The 27,541-nt window shown below is 38.6% G+C and overlaps 1 protein-coding gene and 1 long non-coding RNA gene across 2 annotated transcripts; both read left to right on the plus strand.

Annotated features, from left to right (window-relative positions):
- The first annotated feature begins 2,688 nt into the window (after positions 1 to 2,688).
- Positions 2,689 to 7,254, plus strand: LOC141423079 (uncharacterized). Its single transcript, XR_012447735.1, has 2 exons — positions 2,689 to 3,335; positions 6,541 to 7,254. It is a non-coding gene; the product is annotated as an uncharacterized lncRNA (long non-coding RNA).
- Positions 7,255 to 8,131: 877 nt separating this feature from the next.
- Positions 8,132 to 27,244, plus strand: Tra2b (transformer 2 beta homolog). The gene is made up of 9 exons (XM_020169247.2): positions 8,132 to 8,356; positions 19,336 to 19,469; positions 20,477 to 20,639; positions 22,355 to 22,543; positions 23,647 to 23,762; positions 24,877 to 24,960; positions 25,818 to 25,877; positions 26,345 to 26,418; positions 26,838 to 27,244. Exons 1-9 carry the CDS (start codon positions 8,321 to 8,323, stop codon positions 26,846 to 26,848), a joined length of 867 nt encoding a protein of 288 aa, XP_020024836.1. The 5' UTR covers positions 8,132 to 8,320; the 3' UTR covers positions 26,849 to 27,244.
- The last annotated feature ends 297 nt before the right edge of the window (positions 27,245 to 27,541 follow it).

Genomic DNA, 27,541 nt, shown 5'->3' on the forward strand with positions numbered 1-27,541 from the left:
TGTAATACCACAATCCACACTTTTAGTAGTGGACAATAAATCAGTTAATACTACATACTTTTATCCAAGAGACAGGGCAATACCTATCACACAGAATATATATATTATACCAGAACCCATGTTACATACTATACATGAACTAGACTTAGTAATAACACCCCGAAGAGATACAGCCACTTCCCTAGGGAACAATATTTTTAGTATGCTTGGGTGATAATCACACCATACAATATTGGTACAGAAATATGTCAATGATAATGAGGCTCAGGACAAAACCCATGATACCTTTATTGACAGAACTCAAGAAAGACCAGAAGGATGCATTATCCTAGAGAATGCGTACAAAATCAATGTCACCTTCAGACATCAACCAAATCAAATTTTCAATAGTACTACTTATTCGAGACACGTTTGGGATAGAGAGTAGTATCCACACAACATTATTTCTCATTTTCATAAGTAGTAGCTCCAGATGTTTTAGCAAGAGAAGAAACAATGGCAAAGGAAGCCAATAGACAATTAGATATTATGAAGGACTTCATACATAAAAATGCAAAACAATTTGCAAACATGAATGATGCAGTCCATAAGGAACTTGAGCACATGGACAAACAATTGGTAGAAATAAAGAAGGCAGTGTACTTGGCTGAGACAGATACAATGGCATTCATCCACCATAAATATACACCCTCTCACTGCTCAGCAGATGTGTTAATAAGACTTGTGAAATTTGACATTTCTTGTGTCACCTCTTGGAACCCCTTTAGGTGGCTAAGAGATTTATGGCACTATGTAGTGCTCATACTTATATTGGTTATAGCAATAAAACTACTTTCCCTATATTACAGGCATTCTCAAAAGAAAAGTGCTGATTTGGCAATTTGGAAACTAATTGCCCACAACAATGCACAGCTTCCATGCCTTTGATTACAAATATATGAATAATGGGAGGACATGGAACCCCCAAACCCTTGGAGAAAATTATTTTAAAGAAATAACTTGAAGCTACCTCTACTACACATATGCAGTGCATACAGATGCTTATTTGGTTATTAATAGGATGTTAAGGTTATATACTGATGATGAATGTAGATTTTACAAGGCTAGATTTGCAATATATAATGGAGGGCAAAGGCAAGACACAGAGAATTCCTAAAACACATCTTAAAACATGATCTAAACCCTCATAACACTTATGGGCGCAATCGCCGCTACCAAGCAGTAGGCTGCCTCCTTATGTACTGGATAAGTTTGCACTGCTCACAACAAGTGCACACATATCCTTCAGTTTGGAGCTATATGCTCCATAATCAACCTGAAACACTCTTACAATTAGTAGAATTCAAGCATTACTCTGTCAAGCCAACCACGGATAACCCTACAGTCATCCAGCCATCTTTGGAGGACATTGCTATCCGTGCAATTTTCAAACCAATCCTGATACATGCATTTAAACAATACCTTGCATTCCTTACTTGGAAAGAATACTTTGACACATATAGGAATAACAAAACAATAGAGTTAAAAACCCTTTACAAAAGAAATATAGGATGGATTTCTTGTTTATATTTCAGGACTGAACATCCAGTAAGACAACGCCATAGGTGCCCAGTAGACAATACACTTAATGCTTAAACCAGAAAACCAGAAATAACTCTTATAGTCCTAGACATAACATTTTCTATCACATACACTCTCCTCTTATTCTTATTCTTAATCTTGAAGCCTTTTACTATTGATAGACAAAGATTTTATAAGCTTTGGTAAATAATGCTGAACAATCTCTTCCTCACTCTATTCTTCTTCTGTCTAGTGGGACTAACATGGGGTATTTGGCAGGCTCGTATATCTCAAGACATACAGGCCCATCACACTTTTTACCATCATGCTTACAGTATATTCTATTCATCACTTGTTTAATTCCCCACACACCAAAACAAATACAAATAGGCCCATGTCCCACACTCCTATAGATACACAACTAATAATTGCACAAGAGACACTATCAACTCCTTCTGGACAAGGAACATCTTCAACATCTCAAGAACCAGAAGAAGCCCTCCCTGACCACCAATCATATGTGATCCAGATGGACAGCCCATTGATCCAGTGGAACTAGGACCCACCTTCAATTCACCTGCAATGTGTGTCATTGTTTCCAATGCAGGAACCCTACGCTACTCAGCACTGGGGACCTTCATCAACGGACAGGAGACAATCTTCAGACTCAACGCTGGACCTCCACAACCACAATCAGATGTAGGAGCAGGCACCAGTGCAAGAATCAACAACAATCAAATGAAGGCTGTGGACTTCTAGGATGACATAATACTACAGTGGAAACCTGGATATTGGTCCAACTTGGCAAAAGACACAGCACTAGCTTACAGATCAGGGGATGGCATTTACACCATTCCCCCATTGACACAATGGACTGCATGGACATACTTATAAGAATGGGCTGCAGAGGAGATTCACCCACATTCACCAACAGGATTCCTCACCTTCTTCATTGTTTACCACTTCTGCCCAGTGGTGACACTTGTCCATTTCCACATGTATGCCAGACTGGGCATGTGTCGCTACTGGACAAATGAATGCTATGCAGCATGCTATACAGGACATTGGCATCCCATTGGTTGGGAAAAGGCTTTTTATTGCAGCTTTCATATGGACACAAAAGGGGAATTGTTCCCTTTTGTGATGTTAATTAACTCTTGCAGTTTACCATGGAACACGCCCCGAGGCCCTACACTGAAGACTAGGACCTCAAGGACTTGAGGGGTGGACTGTGGTGAACACATATAAGATTATTGTATTGAAGGATTGTTGTGGGAAACACATATAAGATTGTTATTGTACTGATGGATTGTATTGTGTTAAAGCATGAAAAGTTGTTGAAATAAAGAAGCATTAGCTAGCATGTTAGGGCTTAGAGGCCAGCTGGAATGTGACAAGCTGATATGCTAATGAGCCAAACCTAAGGTGGCAGCTGATACACTAATAAGCCAAACCTAAGGTGGCCACTGATATGCTAATAAGCCAACCCTAAGGTGACAGTGTGGATAACAGAAGTGGTGAGGTCACCACAGGGTATATAAACTCAGGCCAGAACCCAAAACCTTGGTCGCCTCCTTGACATCAGAGACCATGCTGTCAGGAGTCCCCCCTGAGATCCTGACATAGAGGCAGCCACTGCTTGTGAGTGTGCCCCTTCTCCCCACGACCACTGGGTGTCACCAGTGAACCATGAACTGGACCTGCACTGAAGGTGGCTGTGAGGATCCCCTGGGGTGCAGCTTCGTCCCCCTCATTGGCTGAGAAGACGTCGCAAAGTGAGCGAGACTTGGGGGAAGGTCTGAGTAATTCCTAGCTGGCTAGGGTCACAGAGACAGGCATTAGGATCCATAGGAAAGTGCCGTGTGAATTTGTTTGAATAAAAACCCTGTTCTCTGAAATAAGAGTCTCCTGAGTACTGTCTCTCTGTACTCAATTGAACCAATAGGCGCTCGTGACATTAACACATCAAAGAGACCATCAGGACTAGAGGTGTGACTCTAGCTGTAGAATGCCTGCCTTGCAAGTGAGAAGCTTTGAGTTCAAACCCCAGTCAAACAAACAAAAAAGCCCACCATCAAAAGGGCAATATATCACTGGGCATGGTGATGCACACCTACAACCCTGGCACTTGGGAGGCAGAGGCAGGAGGATTTTGAGTTGGAGGTCAGCCTGCGCTATATAATGAGACCCTATCTCAAAAACAAAACAAAAAATGTTGAATAGAGTGCCTGTAGTCCCAGCACCTGGGAGACTGAGACCCTGGAGTTTTTGAGACCAGCCCAGGCAACGAACGGAGACCTTGTCTCAAAAAAAAAAAAATTGACAGGGCCATAGCCCCCATACAAAGTGGAGGAGCATGACCTTTCATTTTAAGACATACTATAAAGCTTTAGTAATAAATTATTTAAAGCAATATTGTTAAAAGGACAGCCAGACCCATGGAAAACAGAATGCATAGCTTAGAGGTATGGTATGCTAAGATGCATGGAAAATTGATGTATAAGAGTACCACAAAGGAAAAGATGAGTTATACTACCTAATTTTGGGAAAACTGCTATCAACAGGGAGGAAAATAAAATGATCTACATCACAACAAAGTGGGCTCTAGATGGATTTTAACAAAAATTCAACAGATGAAAATAGCATATAGAAGAAAACAGTATCTTTGTTACTTATGGACAAGAAATGACTTCAAAAACAAAATTTGTTCATACACAGGTAGTCAGGGTAAGATCATAACAGAGAGAATATCAAATAAAAGACCTACCTCAATAGAGTCTCTATTAAGACCATGGAGTCTAAATCAGAGCCCCCAGTTCTCATGGCCTGGTTTCTAGTAGTAGAGAAAAGCCACAAGGAAGAAGGGAAACTTTCCTAGGGACATTGGGAATTAATCAGGAGGGATTAGAGCTGACTGGGTATGGGAGAGAGGTTTTTTGCTGATTGAGTATCAAAAACTGTTTTGTAACTTGGGATGTGACCTCTTTCCTTACCATGCAAATGTGATCTGAGATTTGTGCTTCCTTTAAAAATAAAACAAAACCCAAAAAGAGTTCATCAGTTTTTAGTTAGGTTTTTTTTGTTTTACTTTAGTTTGGTTTTTGTTTTTTGAGACAAGGTCTCAGTCTGTAGCCCAGGCTGAACTTCTATTCTCTATCTTCCTACCTCTGCTTCCCCAGGGCTGGGATTATAGGTATGTACCACTGTACCTGCTTGAGTCTTTTTTTTTCCTATTCTTGGCAGTACTGAGGTTTGAACTCAGGGCCTCACACTTGTTAGGCTTTGCTAGGCAGATACTCTACCACTTGAGCCACTCTGCCAGCCACCATGTTTCTAAAACCTAAAAATGAAAATTTAATTGGACTTATTAATATACTCCAATATCTATCTATTGCCTATTAAATAAAGTCTAAACTCCTTAGCAAGGAATATACAGTCCTCTGTGATCTGCCCGTGCATTTTCTCCTATATGTTCAATGACTAGTGAATTCTAGTACAGAAGTTGAAAACCAAACAAGAGATGTTAGGAGACAGGGTCTATAACTTTGTAAGGAACTACTGTACTTGAGTTTGTGGGCCACCTCTGGCTTTGCTCTAAAATATAGGAGTAACTTGTTAAAGGACACTCCCAAGTGGGAACATTATTTCCTTGAGTCTCTACCATGACTCAAGGTTTGTATCGTCTTTTCTGGCTATCCCTTTTCCTTTTATCCTGAGATTCCCATCACCATGGCCTATTAGGTCTACACTCAAACTTAGAGTAGAGGAACCACATTCCACCTGGCCACTCATTCAATGCCTAGCCCCTATACTAGGTGCTGGAGATAAGAGACATGAATGACACAAAAAACCTTCAGCCTGACTTCCATGTCTTTGCCAGGACAATCTTCCCTACTTTCAGCCAGTCTTCTCAAAGATCTATAAAGGCACCCATTGTCTACTTAATCAATTCTAAATTCATACTTTGTTTCCTTTCATTCATTCAACAAGTACCATTAAAGCCATGCTACAGTACTAGTCACTGGTAGTAGATACAAATTGGTGGAAGAAACGGTCATGGGCCATGTCCTCAAGGAACTTACAGTCTAGTGTGGAACACAGACATAAAAGTTGAAATCAGCCAGGTGCTGTAGCTCATGCCTGTAATCCTAGCTACTCAGGACGCAGAGATCAGGAGGATGGCAGTTCAAAGCCAGCCTTGGCCAATAGTTCGTGAGACCCTATCTCGACAAAACCCTTCACAAAAAAGGCTAGGTGGACTAGCTCAAGATGTAGTCCCTTTATACTCTCTCCTCAACAAAATTAGAGATAAGGGCAAAATAGTTTCTGCCAGGTATCGAGGGGGTGGGGGTGGCAAGGGAAAGGGTGATGGAAGGGGGGGAGAAATGACCCAAACATTGTATGCACATATGAATAAAATAAAAATTTTTAAAAAATAAATAAATAAATAAAAAGTTAAAAGAAAAAAGATGTAGTCCCTGAGCTCAAACCCCAGCACTGGGGGAAAAAAAAGTTGCAGTCACAGAAGTATTAATAAAAATCATTATAGTACACTTATGTAATTACAATCGCTATGAATCACGAGTGTCAAGGAGTGCTATGAGTTCATAAGGGCCAGGCACCAGTGGCTCACTTCTATAATCCTAGCTACTCAGGAGGCACAGATCAGGAGGATCACGGTTCCAAGCCAGCCCCAGGCAAATAGTTTGTAAGACCCTATCTCAAAAAAGCCATCACAAAAACATTGCTGGCAGAACAGCTTAAACCATAAGAGTGCCCTGACTAGCAAGTATGAGGCCCTGAGTTCAAACCTCAATAGCAAAGTGGGGGGTAGGGTTAACCATACCTTATTATACAACCTAATGTTAGCTGCTTGGCAGACATTTACAGAGTTAAACACCTTACTTTAGAGAGCAGCTCAGGGAAGCTGCTGACTGCTAACATCCGTGCATTACAGGGTTTTATTTTGTTTTTTTCCAGTGCCCGGTATCAAACCCATGGTCTTCCACATGCTGGCAAATGTTTTACCACTGAGCTACATCCTCAGCCTAAACTGTTTCTTTGATTCAGGTTAGGCTTTCCAGGGAAGACAACCAAGTTATTTTTATTCTAGCTTATTCTTATTTTTTTTATTTTTTTTGAGCTAGGTCTATGTAGCCCACGCTGGTCTCCAACTTAAGATCCTCTTCTTCAGTCTCCCAAGTGCTGGGATTACAGAAACATGCCACCATGCCTGGTTTAAGGAACCAGTTTAAAACAGCCAAAATCTCCCAGTCTCTTTTCTAGGTGACCTAGAGTGAACTTTGCTCAATATAATCTCATTTATAATGGTAAATTTTCCTTCCCAGAGCATCCCATCCACCATTTTTATTTTTTAATATTTTGGTGGTATTGGAGCTTGAACTCGGGGCCTTCCACTTGCCAGTCAGGCACTCTATCACTTGAACCATACCCCCAGCACCATCCACCATTTTTTAAACATGCAATGTATGAAGAAGCATGATCTGAAATCTGAAACTGCACATGCACAGGAATGTGTCCACCTCCATGTGATGACAAGTCTTTCCATTAGCAGTACTCCTAAGTATCCCCGATAAAATTTCCGTGCTGCCTTTGTTTGGAGAGACAGTTTAGGGAAATAATCTCAGTGCTCTCCTTACTTGTGGCAAGCAATAAACGTTCCTTACTCCTTTGTCTTCTGGTTGTGCTTATTGGCTTTGCATTCGCCAAGAGGTGAACCCACTGTATTGTTATATTAACAATGTCACCTTGCTAATTCAAAAATAAAATTGAAAATAATTTAACAATGCCACCTTGGCAGATACCCAAATTGAAAACATACGCTCATACAAAAACCTGTACCAATGCTCATAGCAGCACAAGTATTCACAGTAGCGAAAAAAGTGGAAATTGTGCTTAAGTCCATCACAGGATGAGTGGCTATATAAAATGTGATATTGTCAAAGTATATTGCACTGTATTGGATATAAAAAGAAGTGAGTCCGGCGCTGGTGGCACAGGCCTGTAAGTCTAGCTACCTGGGAAGCATGGGAAACGGGGCCTAAACGCTTGAGAACCGTCCCCAAAATAACAAAGCAAAAAGGGCTGTGGGGGGGGGAGGGGGGGTTAAGGCCTGCTTAGCTGGCAGGGAGGCCGTGAGTTCAACTCCAGTACCTCCAGAAAAAAAAAAGGAAATATCTACACTACCAGGACTAAATAAATGCAAAGAAAAAAAAATCATGGTATGCTTATTTTAGAGACAGAAACTAATAAATAACGTAGAACAAAGGATGGGAGAAACGGAAGCCATCTCTTCCCTCCTCCCACCAGGGCCGGATTCCCTCGAAAGTTCTAGAAAAGATTCAGGCCTGCCTGGTGACATCACCGTGACCCATGGCGACCACCTCAAGAGGCCAACGGACACGCTCGCTTTCCCGCCTCACAGAGAGCGGGTGGAGCGGCGGGAGGAGGCGTGGCTTACGTCACGTCCGGTGAGGGACGCGCCACTGCAGGAGCGGCAAGGCCGAGAGGGGCGGGGCCAAGAAAGCGCGCGTTCAGGGAGGGAGAGGAGCCGCGTTAAGGGGCACCGCGTCACGTCCGGTAGCGTTAGAGCCTGTGCGGAGGTGGTGTGGAGCGTTTCGGCTCTGAGCGGCTGCGAAGCCACTGCGTCCGGGAGGCCACGGCAGAGCCTCTATAAGAAGGCGCAAGCGGTTGGCAGCTTCGACTGAAGCCCAGCGAGCGGCGGCGTCAGGCAGGAGTCATGAGCGACAGCGGCGAGCAGAACTACGGCGAGCGGGTATGTATAGGTGAAGTAGGGGCGGCGATGTGATCCTGGCTTCTTGCATTTCTCTCTCTCTAGGCCCATCGGCCTGGAGCCGGGAGTCGGGGGCGTTTTAGGCCCCGAAGTCTGAAGCCAGGAAGGATGGGAGACGGCCTTTCCAAAGGCTTGATAGATAGTCTTCAGTGACGGAGGCCGCCCGGGCTTAGGTGGCTTCGCATCCGAGACGGCCGTTTTTTCCGTTATAAAGGGGGGAAAGGGGGAGATTAAAAATGGCGGCTGCGTGCCCTCGGTGGTGGGGGAGGGGAGCGGCATCTTATTTCGCCGTTGCTCTCCTGCGAAGCCTCGCCGCAGCCATCTTGGGCTGGCGGTCTGGGCGAGCTGCCAGAGGCACAAAATGGCGGAGGAGCCGCGCGTCCTCGCTGGCGCGACCTGCCGGGCGGTGGCTCCGGGGCCGCCTGGAGGCGGGGTGCGAAGGGAGACGGGGCGTTTTTGTTCCGTTTTGAGGACGGGGTGGCGAGGGACACTCGTCCGCTACGGGCAGGACAGGGCACGGGCTGATGCAGGGCCTCGTGAGAACTTGGCGGAGGGAAGTTCCGGCCCGGCCCGTTAGCTGGGTCGAGTTCACCCTGAACGCTGAGCTTTGCAGCAGAGCAGGCCACACGGTCACTAGGGTTGGGAAGAAAAAAATGGGCGGGCAGCAGTCAGTAGCGCCGATGTAACCGTAGGCGTCCGGTAGTGAGAACCACTTTTCTGTTTTGTTCTGTTTTGAGCTCGGACAGTGGAGCTGGGCGGGAGCTGATGGCATTGTGTAAGTTACGGAGACTGGACGGTTGCTAAGCTTAGAGCAGCACCGACTGGCTGTGGGGAAGATACACCTACCGGGCCTGAGAGAGGGAACCTACATAGCACCCTAGAAGTCTTTTGAAAAGCTGTCACGGGAGTAAGGAGAGTGGGATGTTTTGTTCTTGAGTGTGGGGTTTTATTTTTTAAACAGTTTGTTACCTGTCTTAAGGTGGTAGAGCCACCTTAAGAGCTGAATACTGTTTTTCAAGTAAATCTCAAACATTTTTAGCATGCTCTTGAAACGATCTCGGTTGAACCGAGACTTGTTTTGTTTTTGCGGTGCTGTGGCCTAACTGCAGCTTACACTTTGAGCCACTCCACTTGCCCTTTTGTGTGTTGGGTTTTCGAGATAGGGTCTCAAGAATTAATGTCCTGGACTGATTTCGAGCAGCCATTCTTCTGATCGATACCTCCTGAGAAGCTAGGCTTGCTGGCGTGTTCCACTGGCGCTCGGCCCCAGACGTTATTTTAAGAAACTTCCTTTTTTTATACCTTAGTAAACTTGGAACCAAGTTAGATTAATTTGGTTTGAACTAATCAGACCTTAACTTCACATTATTCTAGTGAATTTTTTTTGCGGGGGCTTGGGTGGGGGACGGACCTGGTGTTTGGACACCGGGCTCTAGCGCGTGAGTCACACCTCAAGTCCATTTTGCTCTAATCATTTTGGAGATGGAGTCCCGTGAACTGTTTCCCTGGTCTAGTCTTGGGCCAAAATCCTCCAGATTTCAACCTCCGTAGTAGCCTGGATTACAGGCATGAACCGCTGACACCCGGCTGAACATTGGATTCTTACTTTCGGTGTTTTCTGTGTAAATGACTAGAGTCACTAGCATAAGTTCTACTTAAAGTTTGATTAGAGCTCACAAATTGCTCAAGTTTGACTTCAGATTGCTGCCAGTTGAATACTGTTGATCTAGTCCGTGTTTGGACTCGGAAGCAAATGATTTTAAGTCTTATACACGGAACATTTCTGCACTCTTTAGGAAATGGCAAAATGACTGGCTTCAGACTAGAGTAGTTCTTAGTTGAAAACCAGAATGCAGTTACATACGGGCTTCAAGATGGAAAATTGTCCTAAGAACTAGGTAGTATATATAACAAATAGAAAGAAATCCAAGGAAAGTGTTCCAGTTTGAGACAGATGAGAAATTGTTACCACACCAATTGCAATTTTGGGATTGGTTCTGTGTCTACTAGTAAAAAAATACATTCTAGTGTTTTGAGTATCATGAATATTTGCTAAATTGAGAAAATGTTACTTGGTAAAAGTTGGCATTAAATAAGAACCTTGACTTTCTGGAAGAAAACATTCACTCACATGTTTATTTGGCGTTTGTGTGTTGGCTTTCCAATTGGAACCTTTAAATGCAAAACACGTGTCTGGACTCCAAAGCTCACTGAGTTTTTAATGTAAGGTAGGTAGTTCAGGTTCCAGCACTAGATACATACACATAAAGACAAAGAAGCCAATCAGCCAAGCCTGATTGGCTAACCTTCCCTTTTAAAAGTGCATGAAAACTGAAAATAAAGTTCAAGGTAATCTTGGATATGCCTGGTATAACAAGCATCTCTGAAACCTGAAAATGAGTTTCATTGACTTCTAGGCTCTTAAAGATTCTGAACTGTTTTAGTTAATGGAAATAATGCAAACCTATTCAGTTCATCTGGAATCTCCTCCCTTAATCTTATACAGATTCTTCTGCCTCCCCCTAGTTACCCCAGTGACCTTCCCAGTGATTTTTGTTTCTTTCCTAAACTGAGGAAGGTTGAGTGTGTGGATAAATTTTTCTGAGTTTGTGCATTGATACATATATAGAGAGAGACCTCAAACTGTAGTTCAGTGTGTCCCTCATCCCTTGTTTACCTGTGGGATTTAATTCTTTTCCCCCATCTCAAAGTTGGTTATATTAAAGTCAGTTGATTTTCCCGACCTGGGCAAACCATGTATAGGAATGTAATTCATTATCATCTCTAGATTAAAAGTCTCCCAATACTTCCAGAAATTGCTCACATTTTGTAAAGAGTTAAAGTTGATTAGCTCCTTTTTTTTCATGTCACTTCAAAATTCTTAAATCTATGAATAAAGATGGTTTAAAAGTATAAGGCTATTCAGTCATTAAAAGCCAATAAAGTATATAGGGTGTGAGGTTTATATGTCATTTTGTCTTGCACTCAGTTTAAAAGAATACCTGGGAGAGGTTATAGCTAGTATGTACAAATAAACCTTTACCACACAAATCTAAAAACTAAGGAAGTGATTGTATGGTCCAGATGTTTTACATTTTTGTGAAGCTATTTCAAGATTACAGTCACAGTTTAAGATTATTTTATGGATTTCTGGCCCAGCAAATAATCTCATAGAATTTAGCTGTTCTTGCAGAGGCTATGTATTTAAAGTTCTCTGTAGAGAGAACTTTTGGATACCATCTCATAGTTTGTCTTCCAAATTTTGCAGCTTTTCTCTTGTGCCTATCTGGATTTTTTTTCATATTACTAGTTTTGAGCCCCATAAACTCTTGATTTTTCAAAACCAAAACCTTATTGCTAAATAATTGTAGCCATCACACCAAATTCCTTTAACAAAAGGTTGAATTAATACCAAGTTTGAGGAAATAGTTCACATTGTTTTGTTACCATTGTGACTCTGGTTAGGTATGAGCCTCAGGAAAGCAGGTTGAAATATTTTTACTTCGCTTAAATAAGAATGTCTTACTATATTGAGGATATTTGGAATTAGAAGGTGGCATTTTCCAAATGAAAATACAAATGGTTTTGTAAGGTAAGTATTACTGGCTTTGTCATAAATTCGAAGAGGAATTCAGGTGGTGAGAGAGGTATTAATGGAAGTTGCCTTGTGTGTGTATAGCCCTCTCCCCTCCCCCCTTTCTTTCCAGTAAAGTTCCAAAAATAAATGATAAATATTAATGCTTTCATATTAGTTTGTATTTTGCCCAAGACAAGGACTAAGCTACAGTTGTACATACCTCTTGAGCCTTAGCATTGTTACTTGATCAGTGCTTATATATACACACATAACTATTGTTTTCTTACAAGGTATAGTGATCGATGTTTAGGGATTTTAAGTGTTTTTACTGGGTTAGTATTTTGGGGTGTGGGCCTATAGAATTAGGTAATGTCACCAATTAGTATTTTTAAGTCATAAGTCAGAGTTCTTCAGTATAGCATTGTAGTCTTAAATTTCCAAAAATCTTGGCTTTGAATTGGGTTTTGGAAGTTATTTTCAGGTTGACACTTATCAATATTGTCAGATGGCAGCTTGGGTAAGACCTTTTGCATTTTTTACATAAAAAGTTCTGAAAATGAAAAAAATGTATTTGCTTTTGTTGGAAAATACTGAATGCTTTATGAATACAAACTTTAAGGGCCTGTTGTTTTTGCAGATTTCCTAAAAGCACAGACTTAACAGCTAGTTTAGGCATGTCAGGTGGTGGGATTTTTTTCCTGCCCCACATTCTCATATTTGATGATTTTCTTGAATTGCAAAAAAAAATTTTTTTTTAAATAGTAGTCCTTGTTGATTGGAACTTGACCTTCCTGTACCAAGATCTAGTTTGTCTTCTTTGCCCCTCTTACTCCCCATTATTAAAATATTGCCCTGTCCCCTTAATGAATTTGCAGGTCTGATGTTGTTAAATGGACTCCAGTTGTAGCCTCTAGGAACATTTTAACACAAATTGTGTTGATAAGGAACAAGTATATTTGTAACTAGAATCTCTTAACTGAATGCACAATAACATTAGTCGTTGGTCTTTTTTGGTTTTATGAAGTGGTCATTTGAACTTATACACTGAGTTTAAATAAATCTAATAACTGTCATCCAGTAATAATTTTGTTCTTAGAATACTGGAGAAGGAAAAGGTTGAAAAGGGTAATGAAATGATAGCAGGAAGGTGTCTATTGAAACGTTTTATTTAGAGCTTTGGTCTCTATTTCAGTATTTTCTACATCTAAGCCATGTACCTGTACATAAATTTTAGGAGGCCCTAAGGAAACCTGCTTGGGCATTCTGATTCCACGATTACACTTGTGCTTCCAGCAAACATTTCCCATTACATTTTAGTGATGGATATTAAAACCGATTATTGTGGCTCCCTTAAATAAAAAGCTACTTAAAAAATTTTCCCAGATTAAATAGACAAACAATGCCAACTTCTAAAAACGAGGTTAGAGATTATGCTTTTACTTTGTTAGAAAAGACAACACTACCTACGGTAGCCTTCGTTGTCTATTTTTTTTTTTTTTAAGGAGGAAGTAATTTTCACTGATACATCTTACTGTGAAATGCAGGATAATAAGGAAAACTAGAATGTTTTAATGAAGACAATATTAGTACTTTTGTTTATAGTGTTCTTCAGATAAGTATTAAACTTCACTGGTCTGCTAAATTGGGTCTTTTAAAAATTATTTGAGGACATGAGCTATAATTTCTTCCTTAAAAGTAGGATTGCTCCTTTGGACATCCAGAAGACTATTATTTTGTTCATTGAGGGGAAAACTTTACAACAAAATTCTTTGGAAATACCACTGTTGGATTCAAGATTGCTTTGCCTTCGTAACTATTGGCATATAGTAGTGGGTTGGCTTTACCCTTGATTTTAGTTTAGATTTATTAATTAAACCATTCATACTATACAGTTTCACTAGAGCAGCTTTCCCAGGGGTGGGTTTAACACTACAGATCCAAATTGTCAGTTTCCCTGGCATTGTCTTTTTAAAATACATAGTACAAAGATGTGTGACATTAAATACGGTTATCTTACCTAGACAAGTCACAATATTGTAAACCTCTTCAACCTGAGCCTTTGTCATTATTGTACAAATGAATTGTCCGTGCTTTTCTTTCTTGCACTTTTGTTATTAATGTGTCACTTTTTTACTAGAGATGTGCTTTTGACACTTAACATTTTCTCTTGATGAGTACAATAAGAAGTGTGAGATGTAATTACAGTTCTTAAAATGTTAAATGAACAGTAAATGTTCAGTTGCGCACTTCACATTCAACTTAAGCATGATAAATCTATTTGGAGTAGACAAATGGTTGATTACCATATATTCTGGAACCAACAAAACTAGGTTCAGCTTTTTGAGCTGCGTATTCTAGTATTTTTTTTTTTTATAAAACCAAAACAAAAAGGGATATTTTTTCTAGTTTCAGTTTGGCACTGGATTTTATCCTGGAATTTTAAAATATTCTTCATCCTGTTCTTTTTCTATTAAGGTTAATGTTGAAGAAGGAAAATGCGGAAGTCGTCATTTGACAAGTTTTATAAATGAGTATTTGAAGCTCAGGAATAAGTGAAGCTGAAATTTGAAAAAATAAAAGAAAGAATGCATGCTAATTATCAGACCAGAAGTCCCACTTGTAGAATATTGAGCAATTTGTGTGAAGTGGGGAAGATGAAAGAAGTCAGAATTTGAAACGGAAGAATGAAGAAAAGAAATAAAAATGAAGTTAAGATAAGAAGTAATCTGGAATCAGAAAGCACTACGCTAAGTAATTACTAGTCTGTTTATGTGTCCCTGTATATTTTGCTAAACATGCATGCATTATTTGTTTAATAGAAGGAAATATATACAGGGTAAAGAAGTGCCTTCCAAGGGAAACGTTTAAATTAGGTAATTCTAATTTTAACTGCTTAGTCAAATGATTGAAATGCAATTCTTTAAAGATAACCCTTTGTAGTTAAATACCAGGCAGCAATGCACTCTCCAGCATGGGTAATAGTTGGTTTTTTGTTTGCTAGATTTTTCATCTGTCAAACTGCTGGTTCTGGGGAATAAGTAAGAGTGAGTATCTCAAGTTGGTGGTCTGCGCCGCCTCCCTGGACTACTTAAAGAGTTCAGTGACTTTTCTCCTTCAGTACTGAACAGTGTATGTTAGAATTTTTCAAAAAGAATAATCACCAGGATAGTTAGGGAGCCAAACCCCTAAATCCAAGCAAAGCATTAAACCAGGATAGTTTCTTTTGGAATGAAAGCGTTTTTTGTTGTTGTTTCTTCCCAAATGACATTAGTAGAAAGCTATGACCATTTAGGCTCTAATGTTGTGTTAAATAAAAAGGATGGTTCTTCAAAGTTTGTTTCCATTTTGCCTGTTTTCAGCTGACAGGCTAGGTTTTCTGCTAAAATGCAGTAGCTTCACTTGGGTTATACAAGTGAAGAGGTTAGCTAATTCAGAGTTCAATAATATTAGTTAATACTTTAGGCTTTTTATCCTTTTTTTCTTTCCTATTTAGTTATAATAATGTTTAAAGAGCAGGTTTTTTTCTAGTTTCCTGCTTCTACCACTTACTGGAAAAAAATCAAACTCAAGTTTCTGTCTTTTTCCTTCATGTATGTTTCATTTTAGCTGAGTAGGAAGAGTCAGGTGTAATGTTTTTTACCCTTGGTTTGATGGAACAAGTACACTACTAAATAATACCCAGTGGTAGCCAACCAATAATTGTCTTCTCCCTAATGGAGGCTGTCAGGGTTGTCATATTCCGAAAATTAAGAGACCTTTTTAAACCTGAGACTTGTTAGATCTTAAAGCTCCTGAACAAAGTGACTTGAAATGACCTTTCTTGAAAGATCCATCTTTTGATACTTTATTGTTTCTGCATTTTGAAAGTGAAGGAAATTATTTCCATTTACAGGAAACAGTTTTTGCATTTGCTTTGCCCCAATGATAGCTTTGTAAAACTTGTCACCAATAAAGTAGTTACAATATGAATATTGATTTTTTGTTTTGTTTTGTTTTGCATTGAGTTACCCAAAAGTCAGGCACATAGCTGAGGTAAAAGTGATGTTATTGGACATCGAGAGACCTCAAAGGTCCTTGAGAAAAGGGCTTCTTAGCTCTCAAAACAAGAAAGCAATTTGGAACCATATAATCATACAGCCCAAGCTGTATAGACTTAAGGTGAAAATTTTATTGTTGGCAGTAGTGGACCTTCTCATCCATTAGTTTTTATTCCTTTGGCCAAAGGATCTTTGGGTTTAGGGTGTCTCCTCCCTTGGGCCATTGGGAAGTAAAGGCTTGGGCCTTAGTATAGGGAAGACTAAGTCAGAAGGGCTTATAAATAATTTGCTAGAGGTAAACAGAGCAGGAAAGATGACTGGAATAAGGTTCTGGGAAGATTCAGATAAGAAGTATATAACTTCTGAATTTCAGTTCGTAAGACTTGTCTAGCATACCATGTATTTCTAAGAAATGAGTGGGTGCTCAACTCCAGATACACTAAAAATGGTACAGCAGTTATGAATTGCTGATCTAAATCTAATATAGTGCACCTAGTTTACATTCAATACAAGGATTGATTGGCATTTCCTGCTGATCTCTTTCAAGTAAATTGAGATTAATTTCTCAAAACAGGGAGATGTAAATGGACATTTGATTAGGTGTTGCTTTGATTTTTTTTTTTTTTTAAGCTGGTATGTTCCTTGTAGGTTGTTTGTTATTGGAGGATGAACATTCGGTCAATAAGAACTTTATTCCCTGAGCTTTTCTTTTCAGTGAGTTTTTGGCATTTTCATACTAACTTTAATTTTGTGATCCTTTTCCTTGAAGTACTGGTGTCCAGAGTGTAGCTTTTGGTAGGATTTTAAAGTATTGACACCTGTGGCTTTGTCAGCTCTGAGTGGAATTTGAAATATCCTTATATGTAGGTGTTTTCTCAACTGGTTTTATAGACTTGCCTGTGTGTTAAGGATTAAAAAGTTAATATTATGCTTTGTATTTGGTTAATCACTGTAAGTCTGATTTATAGATAGACTAAATTCCTGTATTTTTCCAATCAACTAAGGTGGTAGTCTAATAACTGAGAAGGTTTTAATGCCTTTAAGCCTTGATAGGAAAGAAGGTAGAGCTTCTAACTCATTTTCTTGGCTGTGTTTTAAGGCTTTTCTTTTCCTATTTATTAAGCTTCAGAATTTAGGTTTTTTTCTCTGCATTGTATAGTGTTTTCCCAGCCAGGTAGCAGTGCAGACAGGGAAATCTGAGTTTAGATATTTATCTTATCTTTGGTCTAAGAAAGGACACATGCTGCTGGCTTGGAGGCTGAGATACTGTGTCTTTGATCTTTCTTCTGTTAGAATTTTAAGAGAAAAACAATCATTAAGCCCTATTTTCCTAGACTAAGTACTGTATCCCTCTCCTCTTAGTAGATGGACTGGTGAAGCATCTTACTTTGAAGTAAGACTTTTCTGTTAAGTGAAGTAAGTGGCTTAAAAGGGGACCATGATTTTCTATCTATTCAAACTCCTGGACTAATTACTTTATTAGTTATCTTTTAGCTGTTCACTATGAGGCACTGATACTCTGCTCTTTTCCTTGATCAAGTTATTCCACGAAGTAACCTTCCTACAATTGAAAGAAACATTAACTTGAAAGTTCCTCATTTCTATCTTGTAAATTGGCTTTTGCTTATAGTAAAATGGCAGTAGTCTCATTGTCTTCGGTGGTCTTTGTCTAAATGTCTGCTCCAAGCATTTGACAGAAATCAGATTGGTAGTTGAGGTCCCTAGCGCAGCAGTACATCTTTCAAACAATTCTTGGCATTAAAGGCTATCTCTTTTAATCTCTTTATCGTCACTTATTGGTGCGGATGGTCAGGTAGAAAGGAAAGGCTGTCAACATTTTACATCACTTCAGATGGTTTTGTAATGGTGTGGAATCATTTTCTAGAGTTTTTTGTGGTCTAGAAACGTGAACTCATTTTCCTGGCTGTGTTTTAAGGCTTTTCTTTCCCTGTTTATTAAGCTTCAAAATTTAGGGTTTTTTTTCTCTTCTATGTTGTGTAGAAATTAGAAGTTCTGATATATTCTAAATTTTCTCCATTATTCTATAAAACACATGCTTAATATTCTGAAATGATTTTGGGCTATCATTTAAAATAATCCTGTATTTTCTGTCTTTTGGATAATGGCCAGGATATTCCAAAGAACTAACTGTTATGTGGAAGGTTTAGCTTTAGACTCTACAGTGACTTAATATTGTAATTTGTTTTCTTTTTGGCCTGGTCATTTCTGCTATATCTTGAGTAGAAAGGTTCACTAGACCTTATACTTTTATTTTACCTATGTTGGATAACATTACAATAATAGGTTATCTTGGAATAGCTTAGTTAGCTTTCAGACTGGCGTGAATACTGTCCCTCTCATCCATTTTTTGATGCCTTTGTAGAACTTTTCTCTACTTAGAAGCCTTTCTAGATTTTTGTTTTGGTGCCACTTATCTGCCATCTATGGTGTGTTGATTGAGGAAGCTGTGAGTACACAGTATTTACATAGTTTTTTTTTTTTTTTTTTTTTTTGCTGAACTCCTTTCCTTCCTAGATAGGAGCCCGTGATTTAATCTGTCCTAGCTTTGGGAAATATTTGTGCTTAACTTATCCTTTCTTACACAAGTTTTCTCAGTTCCCGTAAGTTTTACAGCTCTTCCCCATTTGTGTATCTTCAGTACCCTCTCTGCTCTAGACCTCTACATAGTTCACTGCCTTGTTTCTATGGCTCCATCTGATAGCCTTGAGTTTCATATGTTCTTCAACATGATTAGGTGAAGATAGGGTCTTACTGGATTTAGTGTCCATTTAACTGGTCCTTGCTTTCCACTAGGCTTCTATCTTTAGGACTTATAGCAGATCGTCAGATTGTCTTTTTTCTTACTCAATGATAAATACAACTTGAAAATCTCAGGTCTTCTGGAAAAAATCAGAAGCATTTTAAAAGTAAGTTTCATAAATTTTGTAGGGTTTTGTTTTGATTGCAACTTAACCGAAATAGTTATAAAGTATAGGCTTCATAGTTAAATAAGACTCTCTGACCCTAGTCTTTTTGGAGTCACAGTCCCAAAATACAGTACTTGAACCCTTTACTACTTGCCTTTGGCACCCCTTTCTTAAGGAAGTGGGGTCAGATAATTCTTAATCCCTGCTCCAGAAAGGTGTAAGAAAGGACAAGTTAATTGATTTACGTCAGTTGAAGCAATGAAACTATTATACCAGGTATACTCAAATTTCTGCCCTTACCTATGTTTTCTAATCTTTGGAAGAGGATTGCTCTCCCTCACCATTTATCTTACAGCAGCTTATTTGTTTTTAAAGTTGCCCAGAAAGTATACAAATTAAACTTTTGACATCTACGTGTAGGAATCCCGTTCTGCTTCCAGAAGTGGAAGTGCTCACGGATCGGGGAAATCTGCAAGGCATACCCCTGCAAGGTCTCGCTCCAAGGAAGATTCCAGGCGTTCCAGATCAAAGTCCAGGTCCAGATCTGAATCTAGGTAAGAAAGACTGTCTTGAGATTTTCTTCTGTTACTCTTAGCTCTGAAGTTGGTGCAGTTTGTAAACTAGGAAGGTAGAGAGTGCTAGCTCATTTGTTGGCTAATTGGTACTGGAAATGAACCTAAGTTCTGGGAGAGAATTAAGTGGTTAGGAGCCTGGGCTTTTGGAGTCAGGGTTCAATGAAATCTTACCTCTTATTTTTGTTGACTTGAGCAGATTATTTAACCTTTTCTACTTTAGATTCTTACCTATACAAGAGTAAGTTCTTAAAAGTTGTGAGGATTCACTAAGTATAAGTAAACTTTGCTTATTAGTATGGCAAATGTACTACAGAATATTGGCTTTCAGTAAGTAATTGAAATTCTTTACAAATAGGTGTAGTCTATATATATGTGTATAAAACAAGTAATACTTGACCATGGTGCAGTGGTTTTGTTTGTTGTATTTTAAGAGTAGGCTAATAATGCATCCTGGTTTGCCTGGGACAGTCCCAGTTTATGCCTGTTGTTAGGCATAACTAACAGCACCTCTTTTTTCAATTTGTCTTGGTTTAGATGATAACTGTATAGGTTACTCAAGAGGCACACATTGATTTTACTAAAAGTAAATAAACTACTGTAGAAAACTACCTTTGGTGGTGATTTTGTTAGCTTTTTAAATGAGTGGTGAGCATAATGGGAGAAACAAATAGAGGGTGCAGTTGTGGGCGGGAAAAGTGGGTATAAACTAAGCTAGTAAAGTGCCGTGTGCTTTGATTTCTGAAATAAGTATATTAGTTTTAATTTCCCTTTATGTTAATTTGAGTAAATGCTGAATGAGAGCTTGTGGTTTTCATTCTTCCTAGCAAAGCTGAAGTGATCAGATAATTAGGGAAAAGGTACTGTACAAACATGTTAGCATATTCCTGGATTGTGTCCCTTCTTTTGGAATTCAATTCTAGAATACAGTAATAAAGCCATATCTCTTTCAGCTAATCATTCATAACCGTGGAGCCTTTGTCTTGCAGGTCTAGATCCAGAAGAAGCTCTCGAAGACATTATACAAGGTCACGATCTCGGTCCCGTTCTCATAGACGCTCCCGTAGCAGGTCTTACAGTCGAGATTATCGCAGAAGGCATAGCCACAGTCATTCTCCCATGTCTACTCGAAGGCGTCATGTTGGAAACCGGGTAAGATAAAAAGGCTGCTTGAAGCAATGGACTGCATAAGTTTGGTCCCATTACCTTCTTCTACTTGATTTGACAGTGGAGTAGCAGTAGTCTTTAGAGGCTTTTTGAGGTAGTCTCTTTAAAAATTAATCTCCCATGTAATGGTCATAATACATTATGGTTGTATCAGCATAATACTGACACAGTGTAACTCAGCCTATCAAGCTTAAAAAAAATTCCTGTTGCATATTACTATTAATAATGTCAGCACATTTATATGACATGCATAGTTCCAAACTAACATACATGCTTTCCGGGTTTTTCATGAACTTGTCAAGAGAGGCTCCTAACTTTACTATATAATTTTAATTTTAAGCTATTTTTTTTCCTGGGTGCTATTAAGTCCTGTCTTTCTGTGAATGATTCCAAATGAGTGCAAGCTACTCAGTACTATTTTAAAGTGGTTTGTCACACATCCTGAGTTTTAACTTATGATTTACTCTGGTCCAGGAACATTAAATGAAAAAACTCCAGAAATAGTTTAGGAATCTTCAGTTTTGTTCCATCCTTAGTGGTGTGATGAAATTCTTGCCCCATTCTGGATGCGACATAAGTCCCATTGTCCCCCATATTCACACTGTCATCCTTACCCAGTAGTAGTGATCTGACAGAATGACCAAGACCATAATACATAATACAGTCAGCAGTCTTACTACGTCTAATTTATTAGTTAAGTTTTTAAGATGGTTAAGATTACTTAAATAAAATACTCTATATAATAAAAATACTGTGTGAGCAGTATTACTTTGAGTAGTCCGTGAGGTTAGTGCCATTGATTTCCATCTGAGGTTGGTTGAATTCTCCCATACAGAATCCAAAAAGGGCTGACCAATCAGTTGTTTTTTTTCAACCTATAATGTTCATTATCTCCTATCTCCAGCTATTGAAATGTCATCTTCTAAATTATAACTATTGTACCAAGTTTTTAAGTAATACAAGGGCTTTATGTTTGTGGGTTGGTTGGTTGGTTGGTTGGTTTTTGGTGATAGAAAATTAAACCAAGGAATTCTCAATGCTTAAGTATACAATATACATCTGGGCTATACTGCCAGCCCCTATTAGTGATTGTTTCAAGTGTATAGGGGGAGGATGTTCATACGTTATATGCAAATATGCCATCTTAGGAGCAGTGTATGTAAGAGATGTTGAGCATCCACAGATTTTAATATCTGGGGAGTCCTGGAGTCAATCCTCCAAGTAGGCAGAGGGACAACTAACTTGATAGGCAGTTGCAACTACTAGGGTCTTAAAAATACCTCTTGAGTGGGGATGGGGGGCCTGCTCTATTCTCACATGGTTTGGGGCAGTTCATTGTATGAGTGATGTGTCTTTATCCAGTGTTAAAATTTTTTTCTGCCTGATAAAGATCATGCTATTCTGATAACTCTGATAAATTGTTTGATGACTCATGTAAATTGCCTTTGGAACTCCAAAAGATGGCAAGCTTGCTTGTCAGTAATTAATACAAGTATCACCCCCCACCCCTCATATGCACATTTAATTCTAAGACTGAATTTAGTCCCTTTGTTAAAGTCTTTGCTTGCCCATGCTTAAAAATTCTTGTGCTTGCTGTAATGTTATAATTTCTAAATGGTGTTTAATCATTATCAACTCCTTTTTAACTTTGATTTAATGACAGATTTTTCAGTGTTTAAAATTCATTTTTCTATTTCTAGGCAAATCCTGACCCCAACTGTTGTCTTGGTGTGTTTGGCCTGAGCTTGTACACCACAGAAAGGGATCTAAGAGAAGTATTCTCTAAATATGGCCCCATTGCTGATGTGTCCATTGTGTATGACCAGCAGTCTAGGCGTTCAAGAGGATTTGCCTTTGTGTATTTTGAAAATGTAGATGATGCCAAGGAAGTAAGTAAAAGTTTGCCTTGTGGTTTTGTACCATGTACTGAAGACTAGGTGCTAAGATGAGAACAATTTCTGCTTCTGTAGTGTAAATAGGTTATGCAACTATCGTTTGAATTAAGAAAAATAACACTACTGTGAATAGATACTGAATGCAATTAGATTTTTCTTTTCAATCTTTTATTGTGAAAATTTTCAAAATCATAGTGAATAACAGTACTTACAGCAGTTGGTCCTAACACCCTGCTTCAGTAATTAACTGACCAGCTGCAATTCAATTCAGTGCCCTCCATTTTTTGAAGTAAATTGCAACATCCTGTTTCTGGCACATATAACTGAAGTATAAGAATATTAATAACTATCGAATACATTGATCTGTTTTCTACAAGAGAGAATAACCAAAAACAATAAAAAGTTGTAATTCAGGTTCAGAAGATGAACTAGATTTTAAAAGGTGCCTAGTGAGTAAGTGTACTAATGAATATAGAAAGTAAAAATTTAGTATGTCCAGATCTCAGATTTTAAGGGAAATGGGGAAAGGCTGAAAAACAGTTAATGACAAACCTGATCAATGTTTATTTTAAGAATTGAGCTCTAAGTAGGTAATTTCATACATAAAAATCCTTTTTTTCCTTTTGTCATAGTTGGGTTTCAACTCAGGTCTTGTGCTTGAGCCCTGCCTCTAGCCATTTTTGGGTTATCTAAAGTCTTAAATGGGTGGACCTGCATCCTCCTATACTATCTCCTTTGTAGCTGGGATTTCAGGCTTGTACTGTCACAAGCTCTTTAAATTCTTGGCTTTTTCAGAGGTAGCCAGTGGAACAGATTTGACCTCGAGGTGATAAAACTTACCAGCTGTGCACTGCTGTAAAGCTAAATACACTTGTCACATATCTGCTTGGATGTGATTGCAAGTGTTTGCATGGGTCAAATGGACAATTTCGGATAAATTTTAAGTTTTGTATGATTAGCTTTCACATGAATATTTAGTGGAGGCAACAACCTATTCATAAGTTGTGTAGACCTTATGTTCTGACCATTATTTAATAGCTACAGGATAATTAGTGGCATTATCCAGGGAGTATATAACAAAAATTTATCTTTTGAAGGCTAAAGAACGTGCCAATGGAATGGAGCTTGATGGGCGTAGGATCAGAGTTGATTTCTCTATAACAAAAAGACCACATACCCCAACACCAGGAATTTACATGGGAAGACCTACCTAGTAAGTATTTTTAAGATAAAAATATGAACGGTTTAGTTTTCACTTCTTAGGTGGGTTGGAGTCCTTGTCACTTTAGTCCAGCCATTTTATAAATGGTTCAGTTTTTTCTTGTCTTAAAACTGAACAATTCAGTATAGTATATGCAGTGGAAACATTGGTGCCCCAATTTTTAAATTTATTTTGGTATTTTGAGACAAGCTGGACTTAAGCTTGTTACTCTCCTGCCTCAATCTCCCAAATGCCACGCTTACAGGTTTGCACCACCGTACACAATTTCTGCTTGATTAAGTTGACCCCTGTTCATTATGAAAAAATTTCTTAAAATTTGGTTTTGCTGGGTAAATGTTCTGATGAGAATGTTTTCCCCCCTAACCATTATAGGTAAAATCAAGTTGGTGTATAAATCTTAGTTGTGGGTTTTTTGTTTTGTTTTGTTTTTTGTGTGGTACTGGGGTTTGAAGTTAGACTCTTGCTTTCTGTGCAAGTGCTCTACCACTTGAGCCATGCCTTCAGCCCCTTTTTTAGTTTCTCAAACAAAAATAAGGGTTTCGACTACAGCACTGGGCTGTGAAGGAGTACTCCTTTCCTTTGTTGTGACTAAGTGTGTAAATTTCAACAGAATGCTTTTAAAAAGTGTAAACAACGTAATGCTTTCAAACACAGTAAAGTGTAATAATTGTGTATCACGTTAGCAGTGTTCCCTTTAATAAGCCAAACCTTTCTCCTCAAACCACATATTCTCTGAGATTGTTTTCCTTCCTCTCAGAAATGTGTGAGATTAGTGAATTGGTTGACTTTTAGTGGAAAGCAAGTCAGTAGGATGGGTGTGCCTCTAACCAAAAGAATTCGGGTATGCATATTGTAATAATGAAAGAGAAAAGGCAATGTTGTCTAGTATTAGTGAGAACTGTAATAGAAATAATCATTTTCTCTTAACATACCAGAAAAGGTCTACTAATCAGCAGATCAACAAAAGAAGTATTTTCCTAGTCGTGTCTGTGGAGCTTGGGTTTTATGATCTTGAATGAGCTGTCTGAACCAGTTAATAGCAAAGGATCATTCCCAGGGAAACAGATTTCTTGAATTATTTTAAAGATAATGTTTTTATTCATAGTGGCAGCTCACGTCGTCGAGATTATTATGACCGAGGTTATGATCGAGGCTATGATGATCGAGACTACTACAGCAGATCATACAGGTAAGTTACATGGGAGGGTCAATTGCAATACCTTTATAAAAAGCTTTTCTGCTGGTTAGTGTAGCTTAGCAGTAAAGCACCTGCCTATGAAATAAAACCAGATTTTAAGATTGTACACTTTTATTTTGGCATGTGTATTTGGGTTTGTGCTTAATAATTACTCTGAGAAATATGGTAACTTTTTACTGTAACTTGGCATGTTAATAAAAAAGATGAAACATTATGTCTTTAAACATTAAATGTGAGCTGGAGGAGTGGCTTAAGTTGTGGAGCTGGTATGAGGGAGGCCCTGTGTTTAAATCCCAGTACCACCAAAAACAGGTGGGTGGGGGAAGACCATGAAGTGTGATCCAGCTGAATTCTCTGATGGATTCCTAGTGAAAAAAGTTAATTGCAAAAATGTTAGTGGAGTTTAGTAGGGAAATACTATACTACTTGAAATACAAGATACCTATTCAGAATACATTGAAAGATTGGAAAATGAAGGTTGTTATAGTAATTAAGTATTTACATAGTGCTTTGGTAATTTTTAAGTTGACAATTATTGATACAGCATGATCTTTGAAAGTAGTAAGGACTATGTTTGATGTCCAGCATTTATCCCACAAAACTTTTTTTCAGTAGCACTTACAGAATTCTCTTACAGAAGAGAATTAAGTAAATGCTCTTACTAAGAAATGGTATTTTATGTTCTGGTGATACTCACCATAGGCACCAAAGAGAGCTCTATTCCCTTTTCTAAAAGGCAGCAAAAATGGTTCTTTATAAGGGTACCTACAAGAAACTAGGTATCATTTGTGCTTTGTGGGAGTTTTTATTTTAACTTGAAACTAAATTTCGCTTTTCTGTCTTCACAGAGGAGGTGGTGGAGGAGGAGGTGGATGGAGAGCTGCTCAAGACAGGGATCAAATTTACAGGTAGGTGGAGAGAGAGATTCAGATCTGGACAGCAGATGGGTGCTGGTGGCTCCCACCTGCAAATCCTAGCTACTCAAGAGGCAGAGTTTGCTATAGCCCTGTCTCAAAACGACCCAACACAAAACAGTTGGAGTGCCTGTCTAGCCAGCATAAGGCCCTGAATTCAAACCCCAGCACCACCAAAAAGAAAAATAATCTGGACAACAGAAAGCTTCACATAAAGATGTCAGCTTTGTAATATTTTGGTAATAAGTAAGTGGCCTCACACAAAGGGATTTCCTGAAGTTCATTAAAATACTCTTTATAATCGGTCTCCTAAAACACCCCATGATACACGCAAAAGTTGTAAAGGTTCATAGGGACCTTCCAGTTTGGCGGACTCCTGAAGGGCTGCTTTGTAATATTTACATCAATTTAGTCCAGTCATTATCTATAGAGACTTAGACAATCTTTACACTTGTTTACAGAAGGCGGTCACCTTCTCCTTACTACAGTCGTGGAGGATATAGATCACGTTCCAGATCTCGATCCTATTCTCCTCGTAAGTTTTTTTGTTCATGTATTCATTAATACACATTGTTAATATGACTTGCCAAAGTACAGCTGGGAAACTATTCCTTTTGCAAATGATGGGTTAATCCATGTAGTTTTGTTTTAATTTATTCTCATAATGTCATCTTACTCTTTGATGCTAAATAAGTACAGTGTATTCAGTCACCACTGTAGCCTTTCTTTTAAGGAGTCTTTGGCAATTTTGGACAACTTTAAAATATTTAAAACCTTACTCCTAATACTGAGTTTTCTTTCCAGCTACATCTATTGTTACCACATTTCTAGTGTTAAACTTCCCACAAGAAGCAATGTACATAGGAATTTCCTAATGGTAGAAGTTAAAAGAGACTAGATAATTGTACTCTCTTATCATCATTAAAGCATGTTTGTTCTTTTTTTTCTTCCCAGGTCGCTATTAAAGCATGAAGCTGAAGACTTTCTGAAACCTGCCATAGAGCTGGGATATTGTTTGTGGACAATATTTTTTATTGTCTCCTGTTTAAAAAGTGAACAGTGCCTAGTGAAGTTAGGTGACTTTTACACCTTTTATGATGACTACTTTTGGTGGAGTTGAAATGCTGTTTTCATTCTGCATTTGTGTAGTTCGGTGCTTTGTTCAAAGTTAAGTGTTTTCAGAAAAGTATGTTTTGCATGTATTTTTTTACAGTCTAAATTTTGACTGCTGAGAAGTTTCTATTGTACAAAACTTCATTTAAAAAGGTTTTTCTACTGAATCCAGGGTATTCTGAAGATCGAAGCCTGTGTGTAAAATGCTACCAAATGGCAAAAAGCAACAATAAACAGTTTGATTTATACTTTTCTTTCTAAGATATCAATGCTTAGCAAAACTTAATCAGATTAAGTTGTCAGTAGTAAATTTAAAGACAAAATGCCCATTTTCCTTCAATCCATGAAACATATTTAATATACCTGCAACTAAGTGTTAAAACAAATATGCTCTGTAACAACTCTGTACTTGCTAGTATTAGAACTAAAACTCAATACAGCTAATGTTTATATAAATGTGGATTTGTCGGCCTTCATGTAATCTGTATTATACATAGCAGGGGATGAGAAGAGTTACACATTGTATGCCTTAATAAGGCTGTATC

The sequence above is a fragment of the Castor canadensis genome, chromosome 5 (assembly GCF_047511655.1).
Source record: "Castor canadensis chromosome 5, mCasCan1.hap1v2, whole genome shotgun sequence".
In the NCBI taxonomy this organism is placed as follows: Eukaryota; Metazoa; Chordata; class Mammalia; order Rodentia; family Castoridae; genus Castor; species Castor canadensis.